The sequence below is a fragment of the Etheostoma spectabile genome, chromosome 11 (genome assembly GCF_008692095.1).
Source record: "Etheostoma spectabile isolate EspeVRDwgs_2016 chromosome 11, UIUC_Espe_1.0, whole genome shotgun sequence".
NCBI classification, from domain to species: domain Eukaryota; kingdom Metazoa; phylum Chordata; class Actinopteri; order Perciformes; family Percidae; genus Etheostoma; species Etheostoma spectabile.
In genome coordinates this window covers 8,330,676-8,356,780 of record NC_045743.1, presented here as the reverse complement: position 1 = coordinate 8,356,780, position 26,105 = coordinate 8,330,676, and the positions used below count along the sequence as shown (strand labels likewise).

At 40.0% G+C, this 26,105-nt stretch overlaps 3 protein-coding genes across 3 annotated transcripts; all 3 read left to right on the top strand.

Annotated features, from left to right (window-relative positions):
* Positions 1 to 3,046: 3,046 nt before the first annotated feature.
* hoxd11a (homeobox D11a) lies at positions 3,047 to 7,376 on the top strand. Its single transcript, XM_032530287.1, has 2 exons — positions 3,047 to 3,730; positions 4,277 to 7,376. The coding sequence occupies exons 1-2, from the start codon at positions 3,130 to 3,132 to the stop codon at positions 4,510 to 4,512; spliced, it is 837 nt and encodes a 278-aa protein (XP_032386178.1). The 5' UTR covers positions 3,047 to 3,129; the 3' UTR covers positions 4,513 to 7,376.
* A 1,021-nt stretch (positions 7,377 to 8,397) lies between these two features.
* hoxd10a (homeobox D10a) lies at positions 8,398 to 10,677 on the top strand. The gene is made up of 2 exons (XM_032530120.1): positions 8,398 to 9,243; positions 9,962 to 10,677. Exons 1-2 carry the CDS (start codon positions 8,499 to 8,501, stop codon positions 10,234 to 10,236), a joined length of 1,020 nt encoding a protein of 339 aa, XP_032386011.1. The 5' UTR covers positions 8,398 to 8,498; the 3' UTR covers positions 10,237 to 10,677.
* A 1,455-nt stretch (positions 10,678 to 12,132) lies between these two features.
* On the top strand, positions 12,133 to 13,816 carry hoxd9a (homeobox D9a). Its single transcript, XM_032530121.1, has 2 exons — positions 12,133 to 13,014; positions 13,506 to 13,816. The coding sequence occupies exons 1-2, from the start codon at positions 12,444 to 12,446 to the stop codon at positions 13,751 to 13,753; spliced, it is 819 nt and encodes a 272-aa protein (XP_032386012.1). The 5' UTR covers positions 12,133 to 12,443; the 3' UTR covers positions 13,754 to 13,816.
* The last annotated feature ends 12,289 nt before the right edge of the window (positions 13,817 to 26,105 follow it).

The following is a 26,105-nucleotide window of genomic DNA, read 5'->3' as shown; positions in this document are numbered from 1 at the left end:
CACTTATGTTTTCTTGGCTTCCTGCAGTGGTGGTTACCTTTCACTATATGCTATGTATGCATAATTTATTTTGTAATGATATTGAATGCACCTTAAGCGTCAAAACAGGGTTTATCTATGTGTAATTGCAATTCTGTCGATATGTTTGCGATCTAATTGGGCCATTGTTTATATTTTTTAGCATATTATTTACTGTATGTACCAGAGCATGTTATTGTTGGTCCACATTGTGGTTGAGAATTGTTAGGGCCTACAGGTCACATGTGGTCAGTCTAGTTTTAAAGGCTCAAACTGCAACTATCAAAGAATTAGGCTACCAACCACCAACACGCCAACAGGATATACCATTAGCTACATGAGCGAAGCTATAAATGGAACCTCCCATTCCTGATCACGTCACCTTCACCGCATCAAAACCCACAGCACAGCAGTCATGTTAAAAGTTAAGGAAAGAACGTTTTAAATCCAGTATTTTGTAATGAAAAGATGAAAAAAAAAAGATATTCCTTCCATCTGTGACTGCTAGGACTGTATATTGGAAAACAGATCTCAATTATTATTCTCACAATCAACACTGACACTCATATGCTGCGGGCCTGTTCTCCCTACTCCAGTTTGTCTGTTTTTCTCAGCTTACATCACCCCACACATGTTTCATCTAGTTTTTAGTGCTCAAACTATTTTGAACGAATAAGTTTTCTATGCGTCAGATAGCCTACGGTTTCCTTCAGTAGGCAATTTGTTGCTTTATTGCTTTACTGCCAAACGCAGCCAGACAGCGTCATAGCTCCGATTTGGGGGGGGGGGAACAAAGTTAAGGTCAAGTTAGTTTGGCTTTGCATTACTACTTCCCACAATGTTTAACTCAAAACTACGCTTTTTTCTGAGGATGTTGAATTTGGATTTTAGGCAAATTATTAACAGTAAAGTATCTTCTCGTTTAAATTTGGTAAAATGGTTGTATTACATGTAATATTACGCGTAAGAAAACAGGTTCAGTCGGAAAATATAGGTTAAATTGGAAGTTTGTTTTGTCAAAACTTTTAATTGTTACGTGAAAAACTGTAATTTAAAATGCTGAAGTGAAAATGTGAGTGATCAGTTTTTTTCTGAGCGCATATGTGAATGCTATACGCTTAGAACAGTAGATATTACCCTTTACCTTATTTTTTTATTGCAAAGGTAGCAAAACTAATCAAGGAGTAATGATGGGGATGATACTAATGGTAATAAATGAGAATCTACACTTCAAAATGCTTTACAACAAACAGATAAATGCAGTCAATAAAGGCCATTACCAAAGAGAAACAGTCACACAAGTGACGAGCAACAAGTCGCCTTAACTGTGTTTATTCCTCTAGTTGAGAACTTGAGAAAATGTAGTCCTATTCACTGCAATAGTGTTCGTTGTTGGTGATGGCTAAATATGTATTTTTTTTTTCTTTCTGTGTGAACTGCGCATCACATGAAGATAAATTAGCCATTTTCACCCTCATTTTATGAATAAGCACAGACGTTGTTTTGCATGGTGTTAACTGTCTGAGACTTTTCCACGTGTCTAACTTTGGTAAAGGTTGAAAACGAAGAACCCGACCACAGAGCTGATTTTACCCCCAATAACAATAAACCCAGTCGCCTTGAAGCTCCTTCCACAATACGTGTGACCTTCAGGCTTACAGCAGGGAAGAATCTATTTGTCCTCTGACTACAATACTGACCTTCAAACTCCGTTTTACTGATGCACAATTAACACGATAGGTTTGTGTTCAGCTGTCCAGCGGGGCCGGCAAAAACTACGCAGTTGCTTTTGATTTTCTTTAAATGTTTTTTCTTCCCTTTTCTACTTCCGCGCATTAATAAAATAAAGTATAAAAATCAAAGATAAAATACTCACCATGGCAAACAGAAAATATTGATGAAGGCTTGTATGCGTGTATCCGTTTACCAGTGTTCTCCAGCGAGAAGAATTTCGGGGCCTAAACTCTGCCGGCATCATGGGCATGGCTGCCTTCGTGCAATAAAAGGATTTGGGTGCAGAGGCTTGTTGGTAAATGCTTGGTGGACATCACCTAGACCACAGACGGTCAAAGCCAGTTGTTTTGGACTTGTGCTTAGTGATTAATGGCTGCGTTTGACTTAGCTTATGTTTTTGAAATCAACTTGACAGCATTTGGCAATAGCATACCTTGGGCTGTTTTATTTGGCTGTTTTCACGTGCGTTCATCTGCTTTTATTATTAAGGTGTAACAACTGGAAAAAGCAAGCTGGATATTGTACTTTTGACACGTAAATACAAAGAGTTTAAAGTTGAGGTGCACACAGGCTTGTTTGTATGCATTGCAGTATTATTTACAATAACGCAGTGGTTTGTGGTCTTATTTCTTTTGTGGTGCCTGAGCGTTTCCGCACCGTATTGCAGACCGAGATACATTTTATATGGCAATATTTCCCTGCTGTGTATTTACTTGTCTTCCAACCATCACGGTGCTCAACACGCAATGAACCCTAAAATGTATTTGCATTAAAAACCGACTTAATGAGACGCTGGTGAATCCCACAGGCTTCTGGGTGACTGTGCAGCGGAAGTGCAGACACGGTGGCCTTGGTACCATTTTCCTCAAGCTTTGCATTGAATTCGGAGGTCAACTTCAATGTTTCCTAACTGTTGCAACAAACACACGCTGCCAACTCCAAAGTGCGCAAATATATGGACTATTGAGCGCGTGCGGCTGCCATTACATGTCATTATACAATGACCATGATGCTGTAAAGCTTTCAATTAAATACTCCAGCGCTGGTTCACAACGGTGGAATAGCTTTTCCGTGAGCTATAGGGTAAGAAGGCTGGAGAGGAGTTGCCTCTGCAGTCAGGGAGCCAATGAAGTCTCTTGCATGTGCTCACATGAGTTTCTCCGGACAGTTTTTAATGACTGATATTGATGTATGGTAATTTCTTGGCTGGATCACATGACACAATTACCTCAAGAATCGATCAAGATGTAATGCAGGTCTGCCTACGTTTCCGATTTTCCTTTCCACGCGCCTGTGGTGCTATAGATGGACAAAGTTTAACACAGTCAAGCTGCCAATTCCTCTGCTGTTGCAAAGAGGAAAAGGGGAAGAAGAGATATGACGGAATACGATGATCGCAGCTGTGCGTCAAATATGTATTTGCCGAGCTGTACTTATTACGTTTCGACGCCCGATTTTACATCAGTCTCCTCCTTTTTACCGCAGACTACTTCGTGTCAGATTAATTTCCCCTATTCTCCCAATATAGCCCAAATCCAACCTGTCCGAGAAGTCTCTTTCAGGGATTATGGACTGGACCATCCCAGCAAATGGCACTACAGGGGCAATTACGCGTCTTACTACTCAACGGACGAGATAATGCATCGGGACTTGTTCCAGTCCTCCAGCAGCAGGGCTGATGTGATATTCAAAAATGAGTCGTTGTACGGCCACCACGGGGGGACGAGCTCGCCGTGCAATTTCCTCCCCGGTGTCGGCCGAAATGGGGTTCTCCCACAGGGCTTTGACCAGTTTTTGGACAACCCTAACTCGGACAAGCCCAACGCGGAGCTCCCCAAACAAAAGACAGACTCTGCTGCTCCCGGAGATGCTGCGAATACCAATCAGGCTTTTACAAAACTAGAGCAGCACAAAGCTGACGCGAGCGCCGACGAGGACTCATCCTCCAACTGCGGCGACAAGAACAACAACCAACAGAGTAAGTGTTCTCCCCTTTGTCTTGAATATAAGGTGTGCAAGTTAGACAAAAGCGCGTCTGGACTGCGCTGTGTCCACTGCCGTGGCCGTCCAGGGTGCAGCTTTATAAGCATGCAAAAGATTTTTATATCCCTATAAGGTTTAGTTTACGGTTGTAAAGACATTTACAATGGGGAAACCGTTAAGTTATAGTTTAAAGGTTGACTTGTGTCTGACAACAACAATGTGTTGCTGGAAGGGGATAGATCGTTCAAGAAATTCGTTTTCTAAAAGTGTATTTCATCAGTTTATAAGTAATGATGTGCAATACTTTTAGGGAATGCAATACCTATACATATTCTATCCTTCGCATCAAATCAGTAGTCTGGAAGTTCATACGAATGCAAATCCCGCTGTTGTTTCTCTCATTGTGAGTGTGGCGCACCTTTGTGCACAAATGAATGGATAAATAAATGGATCTGTCAACCTGTTGCCTGCATTGTTGTCTACATAGGCTATATAGTATTTGATCGTAACGTTTTCTCGTTATCTTTTTTCTTGCGTATAGGTTCATCAACCAAGTCCAGGAAGAAGAGGTGTCCCTACACCAAATACCAGATCCGAGAACTTGAACGAGAGTTTTTCTTCAACGTGTACATTAACAAAGAGAAGCGACTTCAGCTGTCCAGGATGTTAAATCTGTCCGATCGGCAGGTGAAGATTTGGTTTCAGAACAGAAGAATGAAAGAGAAAAAGCTGAACCGCGACCGCCTTCAGTATTTTACTGGGAATCCTTTATTCTGATACCTGACATTACACACACACACACACACACACACACACACACACACACACACACACACACACACACACACACACACACATTTTAAAGACTGGTCTCCTGCATATTTGAATCCTCGTAATCCCGTCTAAAAAGTTCATTTTGCAGATGCCATATTTTTTACAAACAATTTCTGCATCTATTTATTTGTGTTCACACATTTTTTTTGGGGCGTTATTGACAAATATTCCAGCAAAGCGTGAGCTGTGCTTTGAAATTATTTATATAAAATATATGTAGGCTTTTTCCTTGTGTACTGTCCATTCATACGACGCATGTAATGCACGTTGTGGTGTGAAATAAAGTAGACACGACAAATGGTGTATGATAGTCACAAAGCTTGTCACATGAACTTATCCCCAACCAACCAAAACAAGATGAGAAAAGGCTTTGTCGTCTTCTAAAGATTCATCAGTGGAGAAATGTGGCGCTTGTAGGCCTGTATAATACCGTTATTTCCTCTGCTTTCAAACAGTGGATTGTTTACTAAACCTTGAACCGTCTAGACAGTATAATAAACGCAGCTGTAAATGTTTAAATAGGGGGCTATTGAACGTGTCCCAGCCCAGCCCCCAGACCAAAGTAGTTTCACTCCAGCTACAAATGTTTGGAGAATTCAAGAGATTTCTGCGCATCCCGTCCATGTTTAGCTCCTTTTGACATGTTGGGACACTTGTAATGCTATTCTAAAAAGGACCGCCATAAAGAGTAAGTAACATTTTATTTGGATCTGCTTTTCTCATTAGGCGAAATGTGCCCTTGACGCCTTTAGATCTGCTGCGAAGGAGAAATATTGTAATTATTCAATTTTAATCTTCAATCTGATTGCTGGCGAAAAAAAGTGCGTTTTTTTAAATCTTGATTTAATGCAGGCGAAACGTTTCCATCTTTGTGCAGCTCCACTATACACTGACCACAGGCTGAGTGCCATGCTTAACCTCAGTGGTGTGTATCTGTTTTTTTTTTTTTATAATCAAAGGGGCGGAGTAAATAAACGCATTCACACAAAACAGTCGCTTTATTGATCATGCATGTGATTATTTTAACTTTAGTTATATGCAGAAACAAATACGTCCCTTGTTTTCATCTTCTTTTATGAAAAAAATAAGTTTGGAGATTAATGTAATTTCATTTGTGATGCATCACATCTACACTTATTTCCCAAAAAGGCAATTATAAAACTGAGGTTTCATTAAGCGTTTAATTGGGTTGTCTTAATATCCTACAGTGGAATTGCATTACCAACTGTGTAGGGCATTGCACTTTGCTTCTCGTTGTATCCACATGAGGGCAGACTTGCAGCTTCGTGTGGAAGCGGAAAGGCAGAGTTCAGCCACATTTAACATCCACCTGCATGAAAAGCATTCAGTGTCCGAATAATCCGTTCAACCCAGGTTATGTTTACATTCTTATTTTATTCAAACTCCACCCAGTGGCCCAAATTATGTTTTGATTTCAAGAGATTGTACTCTTTTATTATTTAAAAATGAGTAAATCCCAAATCCCTTTGTCTTTTTTTTTTGAAATCCAATCATTCAACAGTAGTTTACAGGCTATAGTTCGTTTTAAGAAAACAAGAACTGTTAGTCTTAATACACAAGAAGTATTACACTCAGTGCAGTTTAACTGATGCAACTCCTGTGTCTTCCAGACGGCAAATACAAGTGTTTTTGAAAGGACAAACTAAAGAAGTATTTCTACTCCTGTCTTTTTTTTTTTAATCGTAACCTTCAAAAAATACAGACCTCGATCTTTACCTGAAGGCCGCACAACCTTAGGCCACTGCAGTCTCTCCAGATATTGTTGATGGATTATTGAGAAAAGTTGCTTAACGTTTCCTTTCATTTGATTTCATTTTGCAGCTGTACCTGTTATTAAATGATCTTTTATCTGCGTCTGGCTATTTGCTCTTAAAATATAAGGGTTATTACCAAAAAGGAAAGTTTTACCCGAAACTAGAACAAATGTCGGTGTCTTTTTTCGATTAACTGCTTCCTTGTTTTATTATTTTATGCGTTTTTCTGTTTGAAATATTTGTGGATCTCCTGGTTTCTTATTGTTATTTTTTTTTTAAATATTGCTGCATAATCCGAGGTCCAATTTGTTTGTCCACTTTTACGGTACATTGTGTGCATATATGAATTTATTATAGCCTACCTGGAGAATATACTACCATGTTATAAAGATTTTTTTGAAATGAGTGCGTCACATGATATAGAATATAAAATAGCCCAATGTTATATTTGAGCAAATTCTATTATAAGAAACATAATTAAACCATTATTAAACCATTACCGTTATTTTTTTTTTCCTGTAGGCTAAAATAACGGAACGTGGTGCACCGATGAATGTATTTTCTAGACAAGTGATTATACTTGGGTTAACAAGCCTTTATTTTGTTGTTTGTGAATCCTGTGATGTGAGATGATTTGCATACTCGGCTTTATGCTATTTACAGCCATCTGTAAATATCTAAGAGCCTTGAAGACAGCTCTACATGACCTCTCAAACAAGTTGTAGGATTATTTAAAGCTTATCGCATCAATACCAAAGATATAATTATATCAAGCTCCATTTCCTGTGTGCTGTGTATTTGTAACACCAGTCCTGCAGGAGCGTTGCAGTTATTTTGGCCTGACATTGGATTTTCAGTCGAAGGATATTTTTCAGGTCCAATGTGTCCCCCCCCCCCCCCCCCCCCCCCCCCCCCCTCAGTTTCACAGGCCACACTGTTTATCTTGCACCACATTTTCCATCCTTGCAGACAAAACATGGATCCCTGGGCAAAATAATTGCCAGCCTACACACTGCCAGGTTTTATTTTGAACATTGGAAATACCTCTGGAAAAATACAGATAATGTGCTTAATAATAATCTGTGCAAATAATAAAGGCCATTTTCTATCCGTCTGAAGTGGAGTTTATTTGTAAACAATAATAGGTCATAATGTTGACCTTCATGCGTAGCCTACAGAGCTTCTAGTCACTTCTAGTCACTCAATTTAAATGTGTGAACATACATTTTACCTTACATATGTTGTTGCTGACATGTTGCAAGACATCTGAATGACCGTTGTCCTTGCATCGAAGGGGTTGATGCTGTTTTCTTACAAAAATGAAACTGTTTCACTTTTGTAATATAAGAGCAAGAAATAAAACAAACATTGAAACCTGAAATGATGAACAAAATGACACCGCAAACAGGCATATGTAAATCAATTTGTCTTCTTTATTCTATTTTTCCATTATTTCAATTCAAAGATATTCGAGACAGTAAAATGCTAAATACAGTTAGTGTGAGCTCGGTTGTTGGTGTGAATGGTTGATATGAATAAAAGCAAACATTAAATTCAGTTGAGATGGTTACATTCTTTCAGACAGTCTGCAGTTGTCGCCTGTATGCGTCATACGTGTGCATTTTACACGCACACATACACACTCGCTTTCCTCGGTCTGTCACACAAAGACACATATATCTTCTGAAACATTTAACTCATTTAAAACATGTCATAGCGCTTCAGTTGTTGCCCACTTCAGATACAAGTGAAGGTGGACTGTTTTCTGATGAATCGTCTTTAAAACACCTCTTTGTTTCAGTTTTGGTTGAACAGTCTCTGTTAAGTCCTACACCAATTTCAAGTCCGTGTTGTAGGTGTCGCTGTTGACCACGTCTGCATCCGCTGTGTGTGTGGTGTGTGTGTGTGTGTGTGTGTGTGGGTGTTGTGTGTGTGTGTGTGTGTGTGGTGTGTGTGTGTGTGTGTGTGTGGTGTGTGTGTGTGTGTGTGCGCGCGCGCACGGAGAGGAGGCTGCGTCTCAAGGCCATTTTCAAATCTCATTGGTGGGCTTGTCATGTGGTCGGGAGGCATCCTGACTTACGCGGAGATTGTTTTTCCTAGATATGTCAGCTTACAAAGGACATCTCTCTCCTCTAAAGAACTTAACCCCCCAAAATGTCCTTTCCCAGTAGCTCTCCTGCGGCAAACCCATTTTTAGTGGACTCTTTAATTGGTGCATGCAGGTCGGACAGCTTTTACTCCAGCAGCAACATGTACATGCCGTCTGGCTCACAAATGGGAACTTACGGAATGCAAACCTGTGGACTCCTGCCGTCTTTCGGCAAAAGAGGGGAGGTCAACCACCAAAATATGGGCATGAATGTCCACTCGTACATACCTCAAATAGATAACTGGACTGATCCGAATAGACCCTGCAGAATAGAGTCGTCCAGTCAGATGTCAAACTGTACATTTTCACAGAGCATAAAGGAAGAGAGTAACTGCTGCATGTACTCCGATAAGAGAGTACAAAATGTCAGCTCGTCAGATGTCCCCGTATATTCTAACGTTATTTCCGAGTCTTGTCCTGTTGATGGTCCCGAGATCCCGGTTCCGGGCTATTTCAGACTGAGCCAAACTTATGCGAATGGGAAACATCAGGAAAACTACTGCCATGAGCCGCCGAGTCCAAACCCAACACTGATGCAGCTCAGCCGGCTCACCCCGAAACCGCAGTCCTCCTCGGCGCATACTTTTACAGAGGTTGAAAAGAAATGTGACGACGTTCCTCAAAACCCCGATACCTCACGGACACCGGTCCCAGCAGAAAGCCCGGATCTAAAGTCCAGCTCTGGGGAGAAAAGCTGCTCCATGGACGCCTCTGTGTCCAGTCCTGAACTGCTTCAGAAGGAGGGGAAAGGTGGGTTGGCTACAATGAAAGCTTTTATCTTGTGGCGCTGCAGTGCTGAGAAGGCTCCAGCATCATAAAACCAAGTATAAAACACAAACAACCCTAAAGTCGTAATGTTTAATGAGAGTCTTTCTCAGGTTGCAGTAATGGGCAACAGTGAATGGTTTTACCATGCAGCATGCAGACTGTGTCCTTTTTTGCTCAGATAAATGTCAATACAAATAATGGGCATTTCAAAAAACGTCACTTTCTTTATATTTTGGCTTATTGCATGGGTTTCACAGCTTGCCATAATTTGTTGCATGAATGCAACATGTAATCACGCATGGAGCTTCCAGAATTGGCTCATTTACAGCTGTGTATTCTGAATATGAGTCTGTGTCTTTAATTAGAATATGAGAAAATCAGTGTTTGAAATGAACTTTCAAGTTGATCATTTGAACAATTTAATCAAACATGTTAATGCATATTAAACCTGTGAAATAGATTTGTTGATCATGTCTCAAGCTTTATAAATGTGTCATCCTGATGCGCGTTTCAATCAGTTGGGGGGGGGGGGGGTCATTTAAAGTATCTTTTATTGGTGGTGTCATGTAGGCTACGTGACTAATTAAAACATTTTATATCGTGTGTTATTTCCCAGAGGTAAAATCCAAAGCAGCAGGTAAGAGTTTGTTCAAGCTGGATCCCTGAATGACTGAATGTCTCTGATTTGGATTGTTTACAGACTGCAAAGGCGACACGCCGACAAGCAACTGGTTAACTGCAAAAAGTGGGAGAAAGAAAAGATGTCCCTACACAAAGCACCAGACCTTGGAGTTGGAGAAGGAGTTTCTCTTCAATATGTATTTGACCCGAGAGCGCCGCCTAGAGATCAGCAGGGGCGTCAACCTGACCGACAGGCAGGTCAAGATCTGGTTTCAGAACCGCAGGATGAAACTGAAGAAAATGAACAGAGAAAACCGCATCCGTGAACTCACCTCAAATCTCACGTTTTCGTGAGCGTGCATGTGTCTGTGGTTAGCTGTCTTTTCATTTTCTCTCATCTTCAGTTTGATGCTTTATTGGCATTGGACGTGTATCTTCAATTTCAACGAAACTGTGACTGCATATAAGCCATTTTTAGTACTTTGTGTGGCGTCGTGTCTTTATTATATTTCATCAGGGTAACACTTTTTGGTCTTAACTTATTGGAAAAGTAGATTTCCTCCCTGTAGCCTGCAGACGTGGATATTCTATTGTGTCGCGATGGCGAGCTGGAAAAAAAATTACTCCTATTTTCAGTCATGAAAGCACATTTCGTGTCATGTAGTGCAACATTTGTTTTACACTAAGTGCAAGCCATTTGCTCAACAGTGTAATGTTTCTATGGCTGAAAACGATGTTAATCTGTGAATTGACTGCATGTTTGTGGCATGTATCTTAATAAATTATCAAATAATATTGTTTTGTGTTTGATATGCTCTCCAAGGCTCTGGTCTACAATTAATTTGTTATTAGTGACTAGGCCTGTATCACCGTGGAAATCTTCGGTGTTGTTTGCATTGACGCAGACGTTAGTGTGCGTACAGCGGTTATGAAGAGAGGAAAATTAAAAAAAAAAATAGGTTAGCCTACATCTTCTAAACGAGCTGTACGTTAGCTACTGAAAGAACATAAATGTTCTAAAAATGTCCCTATTGTATTTCTAGTTTTATTAAATGTGAGTATAATTATTTCCAACATGAGCGGACGATGAGCCTACACAACCATAAAAAACATGAAAATATTTAGTGTGTGCTACCCGCAGTTTTACCAAGAGCGGTTTTTAGTTGTTAGGATACTGCAACACTTAGCATATTATTGCATGATCTTAAAGATATTCCAGCTCACTGAAGACAAACGGAAAATCAGATACTATTCGTGAAATTAAGCACAAATAACTTAACCTAAATAAAGGAGAGAAATCTTGTCCAGCCTTTCTGTGTGTCCGAACAGTGCAGCAGAGAGACGCAAAGGGGGGAGGTCGTGTAATCAAACAAATCTAGTGTTTTTCTGTTTGGGACTATACCAGCAGTCTTTAAGTTATGTTCAAGCACAAATTCACAGGCAAGGCTTGTCTGTAACCTTCCTTCCGAGGCCTCAACAGCCACGTTACATTTCTTTTCGTTGTACTGCAGGATAACTTTATACTTTAAGATTATATGTGATAAAATTACACGCAACTATTGGTCTGCCCCAGTCTGCATATTTGACCTAAATCTTGACTATTTCTCTTAAAATTTGCTTCTTATTTTCTGACCTGAAGTCTTTTTCAAAACAAAGAAAATAATAATTTCTTTCCACAAAAAAGGCGAGATATTCTATTTAAATTACACCTTTTGATACAGCTACACACAGACGGACTTTGCTTCCCCAAGTCGTTCCTCCGGTCTGTTTTTTTTTATTGACGGCATGTATAATCACACACACCTCATAAAATATTTATTGATACATAAAGACATTATTGCCTGTCTTTGAATGAATACAATAATTTCACAACTGCAGTTTCCATCTTAGCTTATAAAAATCAAACCAAGCCAGAAAATGTGTTTTTATTCGCCGAATATTAACAATGGATAGGCCTACACCGCAATGTGAACGGAAATGGCGTCTGTTGTTTTACAACATGTTATTACATCTATTTTACAAGGACTCTTTAAGTCTATAAAGCATTTTACTAGCATTGAGGGCATGAGGACGATATTAGAAGCGTGTTCTCCAACATTAAGTAAAGACACGGGGTGTTGGTGCACTCTGTGTGTGTGTGTTGTGTGTGTGTGGGGTGTGGTGTGTGTGTGTGTGTGTGTGTGGTGTGTGTGTGTGTGTGGGGTGTGTGTGTGTGTGTTGGGACGGGAAATATGTCTTTGCCTATTCCTTTTTTGATCTGCTTGTATGGTTGCAGCGTCCTGCGGCCACCCGCACATGAGAAACACCCAAAACCATTTGCATTCATTTGAGCGATTGCTTTCTCCCCCCAGTCACATCTGATGGGGCTTTTTATTATTTGTGAAATGAAAAGCTAAATTAAACCTGACGACGAAAAAAAAAAAGGGCCGGATTGATTTACTCGCTGTATTGGTAAATATGACCACGTGATCCATGTAACCAATCCCTGTAGATGCAGGCCAGCAAAAATACTATGATTGTTCATAGAGGGAAGCTTCCCCTAACAGTGCAACCCCTATTATATGAGTAGGAAGAGATCAAAAATGTCTTCCAGTGGAACTCTCAGTAACTGCTATGTGGACGCTATAATGGGGCAGGAGCCGGAGGATGTGTACGGTGCTCGCTTTATTCAGGCTCCGCACACGGTTGCGCCGAGGCCGTCAGGTGCTGGGGACAACGCAGACTTCTCCTCTTGCAATTTTGCACCAAAGTCCGCCGTTTTCTCGTCGTCTTGGTCCTCTGTTCACCCGCAGGGGATTTATCATCCGTATGTCCACCACCACCACCACCACCAGTCCCATCTCCCCGGCTCGGACGGCAGATATGTCGGCGTCCGCTCCTGGATGGACCCCATCTCCAACCACGTTTCTTTCGCCGGATTTCACTCCAGCAGCCGGCCGTACGGGACAAAGCCAGAGGTATTGCCACCGAAAGCAGAGTGCGACACGTTGGATGCAGAGGCTCGGCCGCTCGCTGGTGATTTTGCGTGTGGAGTATCGGAGTGTCCAGAAAAAGCGACCAAAGAGCACAGTGGAAGTGAGCTTTCGAGCCACAGCGAGCCCAAAGAGGAGAAACAACAACAACTTGACCCAAGTAAGTAAACGAAATAGCCAATGCTGATTTACAGCCCTAAGAATTGCATGAGCTGGGTGTGTAAAACTGGAGGTTTTACTAACCTATAAAAGTGTCTCGTACTATAGGCTACCTCGGCTCGGGAAGGGGGAAACCCGCCCTGCTAGGGTTATTACAGGGGATCCTGAAGTTTTTCATGTCACAGGACGTCCAAAATGTACACACATTGTTTCTTTTTGATGAGATTTTACCTGAAGTAGACTTTAGGGATAAGTTAAATTATAGGCCTATTATAAATAATGCTCTGTGATGTTATTTTACCTAGGCCTACCAGTAAAAACAGGAACACATTGTCTGTCACATTAAACATTTTTACAGTTTGCTTTTGATTTCCTGCAACAGCACCAGTGTCCTCACAAGTCCTCGAACCCTAATTTGAGAACCATTCATTGAAGTTGAAAATGAAAAACATATTCATCACGTCTTTACTTCATATGTATCTGTTTTTGCAGACAACCCTGCAGCAAACTGGATTCACGCACGCTCCACGAGAAAGAAGCGATGCCCGTACACAAAATATCAGACATTAGAGCTGGAGAAGGAGTTCCTTTACAACATGTATTTGACAAGAGACCGACGCTATGAAGTGGCCCGCATACTCTGTTTAACCGAGAGACAAGTGAAGATCTGGTTCCAGAACAGGAGGATGAAAATGAAGAAGATGAAGAGAGAAAGGAGCGACGGCAAGGAGCAGCTATGAACTGCCATTTCACACATTTGTACCAAGGAAGCCATCTGATCAATTCATTTCATTTTGGTAGGAGCCTCGGTAGCCATTTTCATTTTTTAGTCCATAGGTATAGCGTGATATTGCGTGGCAGTGTCATAACGTGTTAGCCAAATATGCATCAAAATCACATGTGCAGGAATTTGTCAAATACGCGATGTTTCATCTGAAATGCTCTCTGATTTACATTTTACACAACCGCAAGCAGTTCATCAGATTTGTTGAGCCCCCCAGTAGGAAACACGCATATGTGTATTGCTTTTATAGTTGTTAAGAATTTGGAGTTGTATATATAAAACATTTTCAACTACTCGACTGCTGTCTGTTGTCAGTATACACACACGGAGATACTGCATCAGTACACCGTACACTGACTTATTTTCGAAAAGACCTTTACTTTGAAATTGTTTCCCATAAGGAGAAATGGAAAATATAGCCTTTCTTAGTAAGAAAACCTTGCTAAAGCATTTTCAATGATCCATTTGATCTCAAACACAAATGCATAGATTGAAATTTTCCTTTAATTTATTTAACTTTTTTTCTTCATATATCTGCTAAGGCCTTGTTTTCAGCTTTTTCAGCTTGTTTTCCGCAGCTGCAGCACAATACCTTGCAGCCGCACACTTTAATAACACAACTCAAACTTTAACCCAATAAAGTCAATGCTCGACAGTAGCACTGCTATTATTTGCAGCTAACATTAAATCCTGTAACATAGCCTATTGAATTTCACTTTTTTTCAAATTGTTGCTTTGAAACGTAGAAGTAATAAAGTATTTACGATTGTAAGAGGTGTTGCGACGGATTTCCAATTTATTGTCCAACTTGTACGAATAATTACTTTAAAGCAGGAAGAAACTCGGTCCAATAAAGCTATAGAAATGGCTAGACGTCTGGCCTAAATGAGTTTATGGTCCTGGGCAGTAATTACACTCTTCTTTGAAATCCCCCTTTTTCTGGGGCGTTTGCTGCTGACAAACAGAATGTAGACACTTTTCCACAGGGTGTCTGGTCAATGAATTGTTTCAGAGGAAATCACCCCCACCTTAATGGTCACGTTTATTTTCTAACTGCACTAACCACCGATGGGATAAAACTAAACTTTATTTCATTTAAATGTTAAACCAGGCCATGTGTCCTATTTTTTTTTTTTTTAAATCTCATTCAGGCTTGCACCAGAGGACCCAAAATATACCTAGATAATTCTGGAGTGTTCTTAAATTTGTGCAAATGTATTAATTATAACAATTTAACGGCACAAATCAAATGGAAGAAAAACTGAACTATGCAGACCTAAACACGGCAGTGTGGCTTCATTGGAAAAGTAATGAGAGCGCTAGAGGGCGATATTGGTCTTTAAGTCTGAGTCACAACAACTCATTCACAGCTGGAACAGGTAGGCAACACATGGACCATACCATGAACCACAACATGCATGCATGGATCCATTGATTTATATTGAATAAAAACAAACGTGTCTTCAAAGAAAAAACTATATATATTTTTTTACAAAACGATATTTTACGTTAATTTTATAAAACTTGAGGTTTTCGGATAGTCCAGTCTTAGAGGGCAGTTTTTTAAAATAATACCCTAATAATACTGTACATCCTGAATCGAAAGCTGTTGTTATTGGGCAAACACTAGAATAGCACACTTCTTTAACATTTGCAAGCTGAAAGTCCCAATTCATATTTTAGAATAGACTATTGCAGTTCTTTGTTTCTTAAATGTCGTGATCATTTTCAGATTCTACATCCCAGCAATTTGTTTTAACCTTTACATTTGCACAAAGAGCGGCAATTTGAGTCCGTATCTATACGGACTCAAATTGAATTATAGGGTACAGAAAAGAGCAGCCTCAGTCCATCATCAGTTTGAAGAAGACAGCAACAGGAACATTTATAGCCAACTTTAAGAAATGCATTCCTAAATGCTCCCTGAAAGCCATGTCCCCCTCTAAACGTCAAATTCATTTAGTATTTTAAATGTTGTCACAGCGAAAAAGTTTGTTAACCTTGTATGAACATGAAAATATGGATAATAGTAACAGCGACCAAATAACGGCAACACCGTGCCTGGGTTGTATTCCCCAATCCCCACAATGCTCAAATTCACCTTAGTTTACATCACTGACATAAAAAGCGGAGTGATAGCACTGAGGCCGTGGTATATTGGGCATCTGGAAGAAATTAGCCTTTCTGCTATGTTTATTTCTCTTTAAAAAAATGTAATTAAATTATACCCCATCTCTCAAAATAAGCTTCAACTAACACAAACACTGCACATAATCAGTGTTAGAATGATCTAACATAACATTGAAAAAGAATAATTAAAATGATCTACAATGAAGGTTTCTGTAGGACAAACACTCTAGGCTGTAGGCTATACTTATTTCCATCATCAGACGCAAAACCTACTAACCATCAAGCTTCAGGGTTGAGGCAGTTACTATAGCCTACATATGTTGCAGGCCTATTTTAGTGTTTTAATTCAGTCTTCGGTGGAATAGCACAGGCGCCTCCCTCGCTGTGCATGTCCTGAGGAATTAAAGTGAACATTACTTCTGTCATTGCCGGTAAAAGTGATGATTGTCATGAGATTCACAGTTGTTAAAGTATCCAAACACTGACAATGGCAGCGACAAGCTGGACATTGTATTTGTGTATGTAACACATTGAAGTAATTAGAGGAAATGTTAATCTGATTGTTTGCGTGTTTGTGACTTGGGCTGTACAGTGGACTGGTGACTGTCACGACTGAAACCTTGACCCCAGACTGACGATGCTCAGCTTCTTTCATTAAAACATATGACATGCTGTTTACACGCACACAACAACTGGATCAAAGCTTCTCTTTGATAACGATTATGGGGGGATTTCCATTTCCACGCAGTAATTATCACCTTTTTAGTGTTTCTTTTCAGCTCATGAGTGGGGGTCAGCTATTTCACTCTTGTTATTAGCTACAGTGGCTTTTTTTCTCCTCGTCTATGTTGTGTTGCTACATAGTCACACAATATCTGCCCAGTGTTATTTTTGTGGAGACTGTATGAAAATAAGAGCTGTGACCGATTGACAACTTACTTGGACTAATGTTCTGGCTTTTCCAGACACGTGGTGAATAGTAGAGGCTGTATGCTATCATCAAAGTAGCAGAAAAGTTTATTTAATGGACAATATGTGAAAGTTACGATTTATGGTCATGCTAGGGCTCGGTCTCTGGTTTCCTTTCTTAGCTGTGTGTGTGTGTGTGTGTGTGTGTGTGTGTGTGTGCGCGCGTGCGCGTGCGTGTGCGTGTGTGCGTGCGGCCTTTTTCTGAAATCTTATCCTTAAGTTAAAACACAAGACTCTACAAATAGTCCTATGTAACAAGTACTGTCAACAAATAGGCATCACAAGTCAAAGTTGGCCTGCTGAAAGATGCCCCTTGTAAGAGTCATATAGGCCTGTAGTGTTATTAATAATATATGTGTAGCCTATATTCTGTGTAGAAATTGAACTTGTAAAACATGATAACAAAGCATCAAGTCAAATTTTAGTCTGCAAAACTTGTCAGATAAATGTAAAGTACAAAGTAAAAAGTAGGCTACAACATTTCCCTCTGGGGTGTAAAATAGCATAGCCTATATCAAGTAAAGTAGACTAGGGATACCTCACACTTCTACTTGGAGTAGGCTACTTGAGTAGATTCCATCACTACCTACGGACTGCATTATATTGTGTCCATCCCAATCCACTAACGGAAACCACAATAACTGTAAAACCGTTTAGGTCTGTGACGCAATTTGACAAGAAGCATAGAGTGAATTGTGACGTCTAGCGTTTTAGAACTCCTAAACTGTGTTTCTATGGGAGAAAAGGAGTTGGAACGCAGAATGAAACGTCAATGCAGCAATGTGGCATTAGTGTGGAATGCATTTTGAATCATGGGGTCTATAACCGTACGTTCACACGGCCACTGACTTGAGCGTCTAAAGTTACCGGAAGTCATTCATTTTCAATGGCTTCTCTTAGCTGCAAGGAGCCAGTTAACGTTAGCTTCCGGTCCCATCGTCTCTAAGCGGTCCGTACGGTTCACTAGATTTAATCCGGCGGCTGCTCGCTCTGCCTGCACGCCGCTACGGCTCGGCGGCTAACGAGCGAGCTAACTGCTAACAGACTCCGCTGCAACCAATTAGCAATAGCCTACAACTTCTGTCATTATATGTGTAATTTAGAAACGATGTCAGTGTCCGTGTATTGGCCGTGCCGTGGCTGCGTCAGAGAGGTCAAAGCGTCAAAAAGCTTTCCCGTATTTTTTGAAGAGCGTCCTTGGCGGGCGGCCAGATCTTTTTCGCAGCTCAATTCGGTGGCGGTGTGTACGTAGTTTACGGTAGGCTAATGGATCTGAGCCGGTCTAATAACCAATTCAGAATCAGTCAATAAAAAAGCAGTAGGCCTATGCTTGGCAGTAGGCTAGGCTATGAAGTTGGTGTGCATTGGTTGATTGCGGGAAAATCAGGCCGAAAGAAGGCAGAAAGAACAATTGGAGAACTCTGTGGTGAAAGTAAAACATAGGCTATCATAGGCTACCTAACTTTCCTCTTCTTTTTGTTAGCACGTTACACTTCTTAGCTCATGGAATTTGCTCAGGAACAAATGTGTCTTTATTTTAAATACTTCTAAACTCAAAACAAACCTTAAAATATCCAATAGTAAATGTAGGCTACTGTGCTGTAGGCTACGATTTGCTTGGGTGTTTAGCATCCTTAACTTAATGGATAAAGAAAACTCATTTGGCTTTCTAGTCTTCAACCGGACACATTGGAATAGGCCTGATTATGTTTGTCTGTTATGAGACTTGCTGTTCTGGTGGTTGCCACATCTTTATTAGTTCCCTATGTTTTCAACTGTGTTGCAGCTGTGTGTAATTCACCAAATCAGTCAGGAATTTTAAAGTAAAGCGTTGGAAAGTAGGCTAACTATTCCTTCTTTAAGGCTTATTATTTGTATTAGGCTATCTGGGCCAATAGCAGACACCTTTTGTTTCCCCAATCAAAGGAAATGGCCAATGTGAGGGCGCTAGATTTGTCTTTGGCTCTTCATCATTCATTTAGTGTGCACTGGTCCACCGCCACATCACATAGGCCTACTGAGATTAATACCATCCGTCCGGTGCAACGTGGCGACTCTAACGTAACATCATGTAAAAAGAATGAGCAGACAAATATTCCTGTAGGCCTACCTCTGCACCGAGACTAAAAGCGATGATAATCCAGATTTTATACTTCACCAATGGACTACACTAGACCGTAGAGTTCCAGTGTAATGCAACAAATCCTGATCTCTTGTATCACACACACACATACACACACACACACACACACACACACACACACACCACACACACACACACACACAGCTGAGACAGGAAACCAGAGACCGAGCCATAGCATGACTATAAATCGCACAGTGCTGACTCTGGCATGCCACCAGATGAACAAGAATGAAATGAAAGAAATTCCTTTTTGCTGTAGAATTGCACACATGGGCGGGACAACAATTTGCAATATTTTGCCTTAAAATTTCTAAAGGTCAAAAGTGTGAAAATGTGTCATATAGGGTTCCACATAGGCCTATATACAATAATTTATTTCTCCCTAAATTCGGTCTCCTTGTCAGCAGGGCTGTAAGAAGCGCATAGAGGACTGCGATGTGCAAATTGTTCAAAACACATTTTGTCGCCAAGACCCATAATTTAGCATCAACACGTAGGCCTATACTATATACTAATTTGATATACTATATATACAATATAGGCTACTATATACAATATACTAATTTTAATGATAATACATTTTATTTCATTTACACACCAGTATTAGTTAGCTTTGATTGAGCCTAGTAAGATAGCTGGTTTTACAATGACATTTTGGTCAGTCGGTGCGTATATAGGCCGCTTACTGAAAAAAAGAAAAACAACCATAATGTCGTTCTTTCATTGGTGCAAAAAGCTTCCGTTGGACGCATTGTGCCTCCAGGCACCTAATTTTAATACATTTTAAAGTAATAAATACGAGTCAATAACGTTAAACTGAAATATTTCACTTTTCATTCTGAGCAAAGTAAATACTCCGTCATCATACTTTTGCCATATGTTGGACAACATACATAATATGGACTTATTTTCTAGGTTATATGCTCAAACGAATTTACATTATGATGGAGCTGAAACTAGTCCAACTGCTCTTTTGCACATTGCGATAAAACATTTTATGCCTGAGTGAGATGGAAACAAAAAAAGGTGGGGGCCCTCTTGTTTTCCTCCAGAGGGGCTTCTGCCATTATGCGCAGAGATGGGGAGAACTGCTGCAGTCGAAATTCCTTTTTTTGTGAGAGGACAATTTACAACTTGGTTATAGACCTTTTTATGTGCCTCCATCGCTTGTCATTGGATGCCACTGGTCATGTGTGAGAGGCAAACGTCTTCATGGCTCTTTTCCTGATTTCCCAAGCGATTTTTTTTCCCACTGCATTTTGCGTCCATGGCGTTCAAACCGATACGCCACGGTCGGCTTTCTTAAAAATCTCATTCGTTTCATAAACGTCTGATCAGCACATATTTGCAGCACTGCGCTGCTCGCTCTCCTGGATGACATGAGGAGCGTTTCAACTTTCTACATAATCTGACCTCTTCATACACATAGCAGCACTGGCTCGTCACTGCTTTATTAAAATGCATTGTAGAGGTAAACCTCCAAGAATAAACATGGATTACCTTCCAGCTATAGGTAAGCTTTCTGTGTGATAATGGACTTTATTAACGTTGGTGTGTTTGCATGGAATTTGACAGTTTCCTGTTTCATTAGCCATGTTAATTAGCAGCAGGGCAATGACTCTCAGCTTATTTGGTGGTTTCACATGTTGCTGGATGTATTGAAATACATAGTTTTCATACTTGACACGCAGAAAATGTGGGTAATGATGTTAGTGTTGATTAAGATTTGACTGCTATCATACTGCCCGATCAAAGAGTGACATTTCTTTCGTTTCTTGAATAATTAGTCATTGTGGCTCATGCCTCCTATTTCAGGATTATTCTACAGAAATCTGTGATGATGGTGTCATAAGTATTTTTGCAGCAATCATTTCCCCCATGGTTTGGAAAATATATATATATATATATATATATATATATATATATATATATATATATATATTGCACCAAACATTCTCCATTTCGTTTTAAGTTTGAAGCAGCTTATTGCACATTGACAAACCTTTTTATATTCTTCACTTCATATTGCCGTAGAGCTACCGTAGAGGCTGCAGTGATCTGATGAACTCTTTATTTCCACATGTTGTTCACTTACTAAAATGCGACACATATAAAATCCTGGCAAAAGACGTTGAGTTTTCATAGCCGTCTTCAGCTGCCTGGAGATGGGGCCAACTGAACAAAGACAGTATTTCACTGTTGCCTGACAGGCAGCTGCGAAAGTATTTACAGCCTTACTGCAATGCGGCAAAATGGACCCTGGGAGACAGGCAGGAGAAGTAGTAGCTTCAGTAGAAGCCTGAGACATTAGACAGGGTTCACTCTGTGATTTTCTAACTGGACAGTGTGCATAGCTTAGAACATGTCTTGTTTGTTCTTTGTAATTATGGGACACTGTGTGACCGCAGGCCCTGCACACATTTGAACAGATAGCAGTTTCAATGAGTGGATATGGTTGCTCCTTTTCCCCTCTCATTTAAATCCCCGCAGACAGGAAGCCTGGTCCAATATTAGACTATTATTTTGGATTAGCATGTGACAGTGAGAGTTTTTGCAAACAAATGTTTCTTCACATGCTGTTCATAATTCGTTTTTTTTTTTTTTCGTTTTCCACATAGAAAAATAATAATTAATCGATTGATTGCCTTTCGGTATTATGATCACCATCATCACTAGCAACACCAGTTTATTAATCTGCGTAGATGTTATTAATACAGTCGTTAATAACAAGATCTGCACTGCAAAACTACACTACATTCACATGGCAATTGTTTCAAATTCAGTCAACAAATCTATAAAAATCAAGGAAGACAATTTGCAATATATAGGTTGATTGTTCTTGTTCTGCAGTTTCATTTGGTTCATGAACTCAATTAAACCAAAGTCTGGAATCAACATTCATCAACGCGCTTGTTCTAAGAGACTTACACTTAAACGAATATTGGACTACACTAATTTGCATTTGCAATTTCTTCCTCCTTACACATCGTTATCAATAGTTTCATCAAACATATGATTAGGTGAAATTACTTGTTAGTAGAGATGGACATTTTTTGCAGTGGAAAGTAGGAGGAGGAGGGGGGGGGGGGGGGGGGGCGTTAAAATGCCAGCAGAAGGCGCTGTTGCCCAACAGTCACCTCTCTGCTTCCATTCAGCAGTCTCACTAGCAGCTTCCCGAGCACAGTGATTGGCTGAGACAGGTGGTCATGTGTCCTGGTTCCTTTTTGAAAGTGTTTTTGGAGATTTGAGATACAATCACCGTGCTTTGCCAGGAAAAGATCTGTTGGGTATCTAATGAGATCAGCTGCTCTGATGCGCTCTGATGGTGCTGTGTGGAATGTTTGTGTTAAAGAGCTCTACAAACCCATGAAGTTTATTACAGCAAAAAAAAAGACCAACAGTTGTTTATTCCCATGGCTTTATTAGAGAGCACAGTGGATGCTTTGTAACCAGAGACCACTTCAGTTAAAGATGTCGTAGCTCCATTGACAACTCAACACTTTCACACATCATCATGACTTAAAAAGAAAGGATGTTCAAGAAAGCTGATGAAGCTGAAAAAAATGACTGCAATTCAACCACAGAAAACATACCAGCTAACAGCAGGACATATTTAAGTGCAGATTCTTTTAAAACACTGAGGCCATGTAGAGGTTTACCCTCAAATTATCTCCAGGGAAATAACTTTTTATGAGGACATGCATGTAAAAAGTGACAAGCCTCTGATTTGATGGCCTTCCATTTATCATACCTGCCTCACAGTGGCAGCCAGCCAAACCTTAACCTCAACCTCAACATCATGAGTCCCTCTGCAGGGACAAGAGAGGAGGAGCAAGACTGCTCGGCACTCTGGGATTGGCCTGAAACAATGAATACCATCAGTCTCATTGTGTCATGTTCACTGGGGAGATATTTGAGCACAAATCAGTGATGCATGTTTTTGTTAACGCTTTAGAGGCCAAGAGGCTTCAGTAAGATAATAAAATCAGGGCTGTCCAGTAAGGAGGAAAAAATAGGAATTCTTGAATTAAACTGACCTTGGTGGAGAACATCACAATAATGTTATTACGAATGGTCAGAGACCCTGTTAAGACTTTCTTGTTTGTTCAAGAATTTCATTAATAACTTCTATACCTGCTACTACAATGCCAATAAAAAATACAAAATCTTTTCTATTTCGTCCCAGTGCACCGCTGTTCCCATTTCTATCATGGCAGTTACAACCTCCCAGCTTCCTCCTTTCCACGACTTGTGCTCAGTGCACATCAGTGTAATCGCCGTTATTGAGTAAGTGCAACTTTGAGGGTTATTTATGGGCTTGCGCGGTGTTGTGAGTGGCTGTGAGGAAACACGTGATGCCATTAAAGTTTGTTTTATGGCCCGGGACTTGACAAGCCAAAATATAATTCTCATTGTGTATTAGTAAGACCATCCAGATGGGTTGGAATAGAGCTTGTATTGGCAGGGAGCTTGTACCAGGCTGACTTTTCCATAAGCATGGATGTTGTTTGACCCGCGGTGTGCCATGCGTTGCGGTCTCTGTGGTAAGCTGTGTTTTATCATTATGCTCGTGGAATGGGCGTGTGATGTCACACGCATAGTGCTCAGGCTGTACTGTTTCCTGCCTCTAAAAGCGGCAACGGTGCGCGTTCAGGACAGACATAGTCAGACTGGATAATGCTGGGAGGAAATCGCCTTTAATCCGATTACTGCGCTTGGTTTGGGTTTAAACCTCTTAAGACTCAATCGATGCTTTTTCGGATGGTGCTATTGACGTTGTTGGCCTGATTCACTGCAACATGATGTAGTTACTTGATTGCATTGAGCTTCTTATTTGCTTATTTGGAGGCGGAGAAATCAACCTGTTGTCACCAGAGTTTTTGAAGAACCAATTAGGTGAACTATATTGAAGGCCCAATCAAAACGATACAAGTTTATGTGCCGTCATAATGTTACAATTATAGGCTATCATTTTTCAGAATTCACAATTCGCTTATAGCAGTGTTAACCACATTAAAATAAATAGACATCTAAAAACAGCATGGATCTTACAACAATAAAATCGGTGTTTTCTGTTTTTGTCTGTTGCTGCGGCTTATTCATTTGGCCTAATGTGTTTCTTTTGCAGGCCTTTACATTATTAGTCTTCTCAGTCCTTGTTAGGCAGTCTAGTTCAGTGCTGTTTTAGTAATATCTTATGCCAAGTTCAAAGGGAATTTAGCTTTATTTTCTAATATCCGTCAAAAAAACGTTCCCTGCTTCGCCCGAAAATGTGATAGGCCTCGTGTTTTCTATTTCTCTAAAACGCTCAATTTTGAGTATTGGGATAGAGAAAGCTTGTAATTGTGATGAAAAAAAAGAATCGAGTTGAACTAGTTAGGCCTTCGATTAACACAAGCTGCCAGGAAACGCTGACTTTATCAGTCTTTTTGTTGGGATTCTCGTCTTTGACCCGTCTGAAGGGCTGGCAGTGAAGGTGAAAGACAGGTCAGGCTGTCTAACTAATATTGAAATGTGAAGTGCAAGAACGATTTTTTACAGATCCTATCATTTATCTTTTAACTAGGGTTTAAAAGGAATACATTGGTTTTTTTTGTTGAAATATGAATGCAAATTTGAAGAGTTGAGATACAAACAAATATCCAGGCCTACGTAATGATAGTCGTAATGCTATAATTCTCAATTTGACTTCCAGCAGCTTACTGTTTGATTCTCACATTTGAAAAGTGTGTTTTAACTCTGATAATAAATAAAACAAACTGAAAATGTTGCCCAAACGTTAAACCAAACGACTTGATGCACTGTCCAGTAAGTCAGTAAAATGTTCCTGCAAGTCTTTTTTCTTATTAAAGAAGAAAACATGGGCTGAATAACTGGTTCAATTTTTATACAAGCTTTTTTTTTTTTTACTGTAACTTGAACCCTGAGTTACATTTGACCAATAATGCTTATATAATGGACGAAATAAATATAAATAATTTATTTTCCCAAATCTGACAAAGCGTCATGTAGGCCTACAGGTGGCATACGAATTTAGGACTGTTAATAAACTCTTAGGTAGATATCATATATTTGGATGAAGTTATATTGTTGTATTGCTTTTTGTGTGCTTGGAAAAAAAGATTTAGATGATTCTGGTCATTTTGTAAAATCTGATCCATTATTAGCTTTCATTCATTGCAGGGAAGTGTCAGGCGGACGGGCAGTAGCCACCATGGCGGTTTGGTTAATGGCTGACGGGGAATTGGTAAACTTTTGCACCCTTAGAGCTGTCACCACGATCGAAAATAATTGAACTTTTGGATATGTTTTTAAATGAATTAGTTTGACCTTCGTGGCCTCGAGCCTCAACTTTTGGTGCAGTTGTGATGCGCTCTCCTATATTAGCCAGAAAGTATAGGCTGTCTAACGGTTAGTGAGGTTTTAGCATGCGTGCCCTATGTAACCAATGGTTAATCTTTGATTACAAAAGTGAAACGTTATTTACCTTATTTAAATATATAATTTTTATTCTTAATTATGAACTTGGACTATGATTGAGGGAAGAGGACCCACTGCACAATACGCCTGGGTTGACCTAAGATACTGCCTGATATTTTTGTTCAGTATTATTTTGACAGGAATGTCAAGTAACCTGTAGGCCTACAGTTTTCTTTCTTTTTCTTTTCTTTTTTTGAAGCAGCCACTGACCTGAAGTCAATAAGATGTTTGTACCAGAAAAATACATTGCAAGGAAATCATCAAAACGAAAGAAAAGGCATGCTTCAATGAGAGAAAGTTGAGAATAACCAATATTATTATAGCCTATAGGATAGTTCACAGTGTGCTTTACCCCATCGGGTTGTGATGCATGCATGCCTCTTATTTTCGTATATAATATTGTTTCTGTGAGCCATTTATTACATTTTGTTTGGCTGAAGTGCTCTACAAATAAAGTGCTGTGGTTTTGGTTGCTAAGTGGGCAGTGTCGCTTGCCGTCGTCTATATATACCCTGTAGAACCGAATTTGTGTGCTAAAACCACAATCACAGATTCGATTCTAGGGGAGTATATGGTCGATGAAAAA

What these genes read in the sequence shown, in the direction of transcription:
- hoxd11a (XM_032530287.1), top strand. Translation starts at nt 3,130, where the DNA reads ATGACGGAATACGATGATCGCAGCTGTGCGTCAAATATGTATTTGCCG. An exon ending in CAAGAACAACAACCAACAGA is followed by an intron (nt 3,731 to 4,276) that starts GTAAGTGTTCTC and finishes TCTTGCGTATAG; the next exon opens with GTTCATCAACCAAGTCCAGG.
- hoxd10a (XM_032530120.1), top strand. Translation starts at nt 8,499, where the DNA reads ATGTCCTTTCCCAGTAGCTCTCCTGCGGCAAACCCATTTTTAGTGGAC. An exon ending in GCTTCAGAAGGAGGGGAAAG is followed by an intron (nt 9,244 to 9,961) that starts GTGGGTTGGCTA and finishes GATTGTTTACAG; the next exon opens with ACTGCAAAGGCGACACGCCG.
- hoxd9a (XM_032530121.1), top strand. Translation starts at nt 12,444, where the DNA reads ATGAGTAGGAAGAGATCAAAAATGTCTTCCAGTGGAACTCTCAGTAAC. An exon ending in ACAACAACAACTTGACCCAA is followed by an intron (nt 13,015 to 13,505) that starts GTAAGTAAACGA and finishes CTGTTTTTGCAG; the next exon opens with ACAACCCTGCAGCAAACTGG.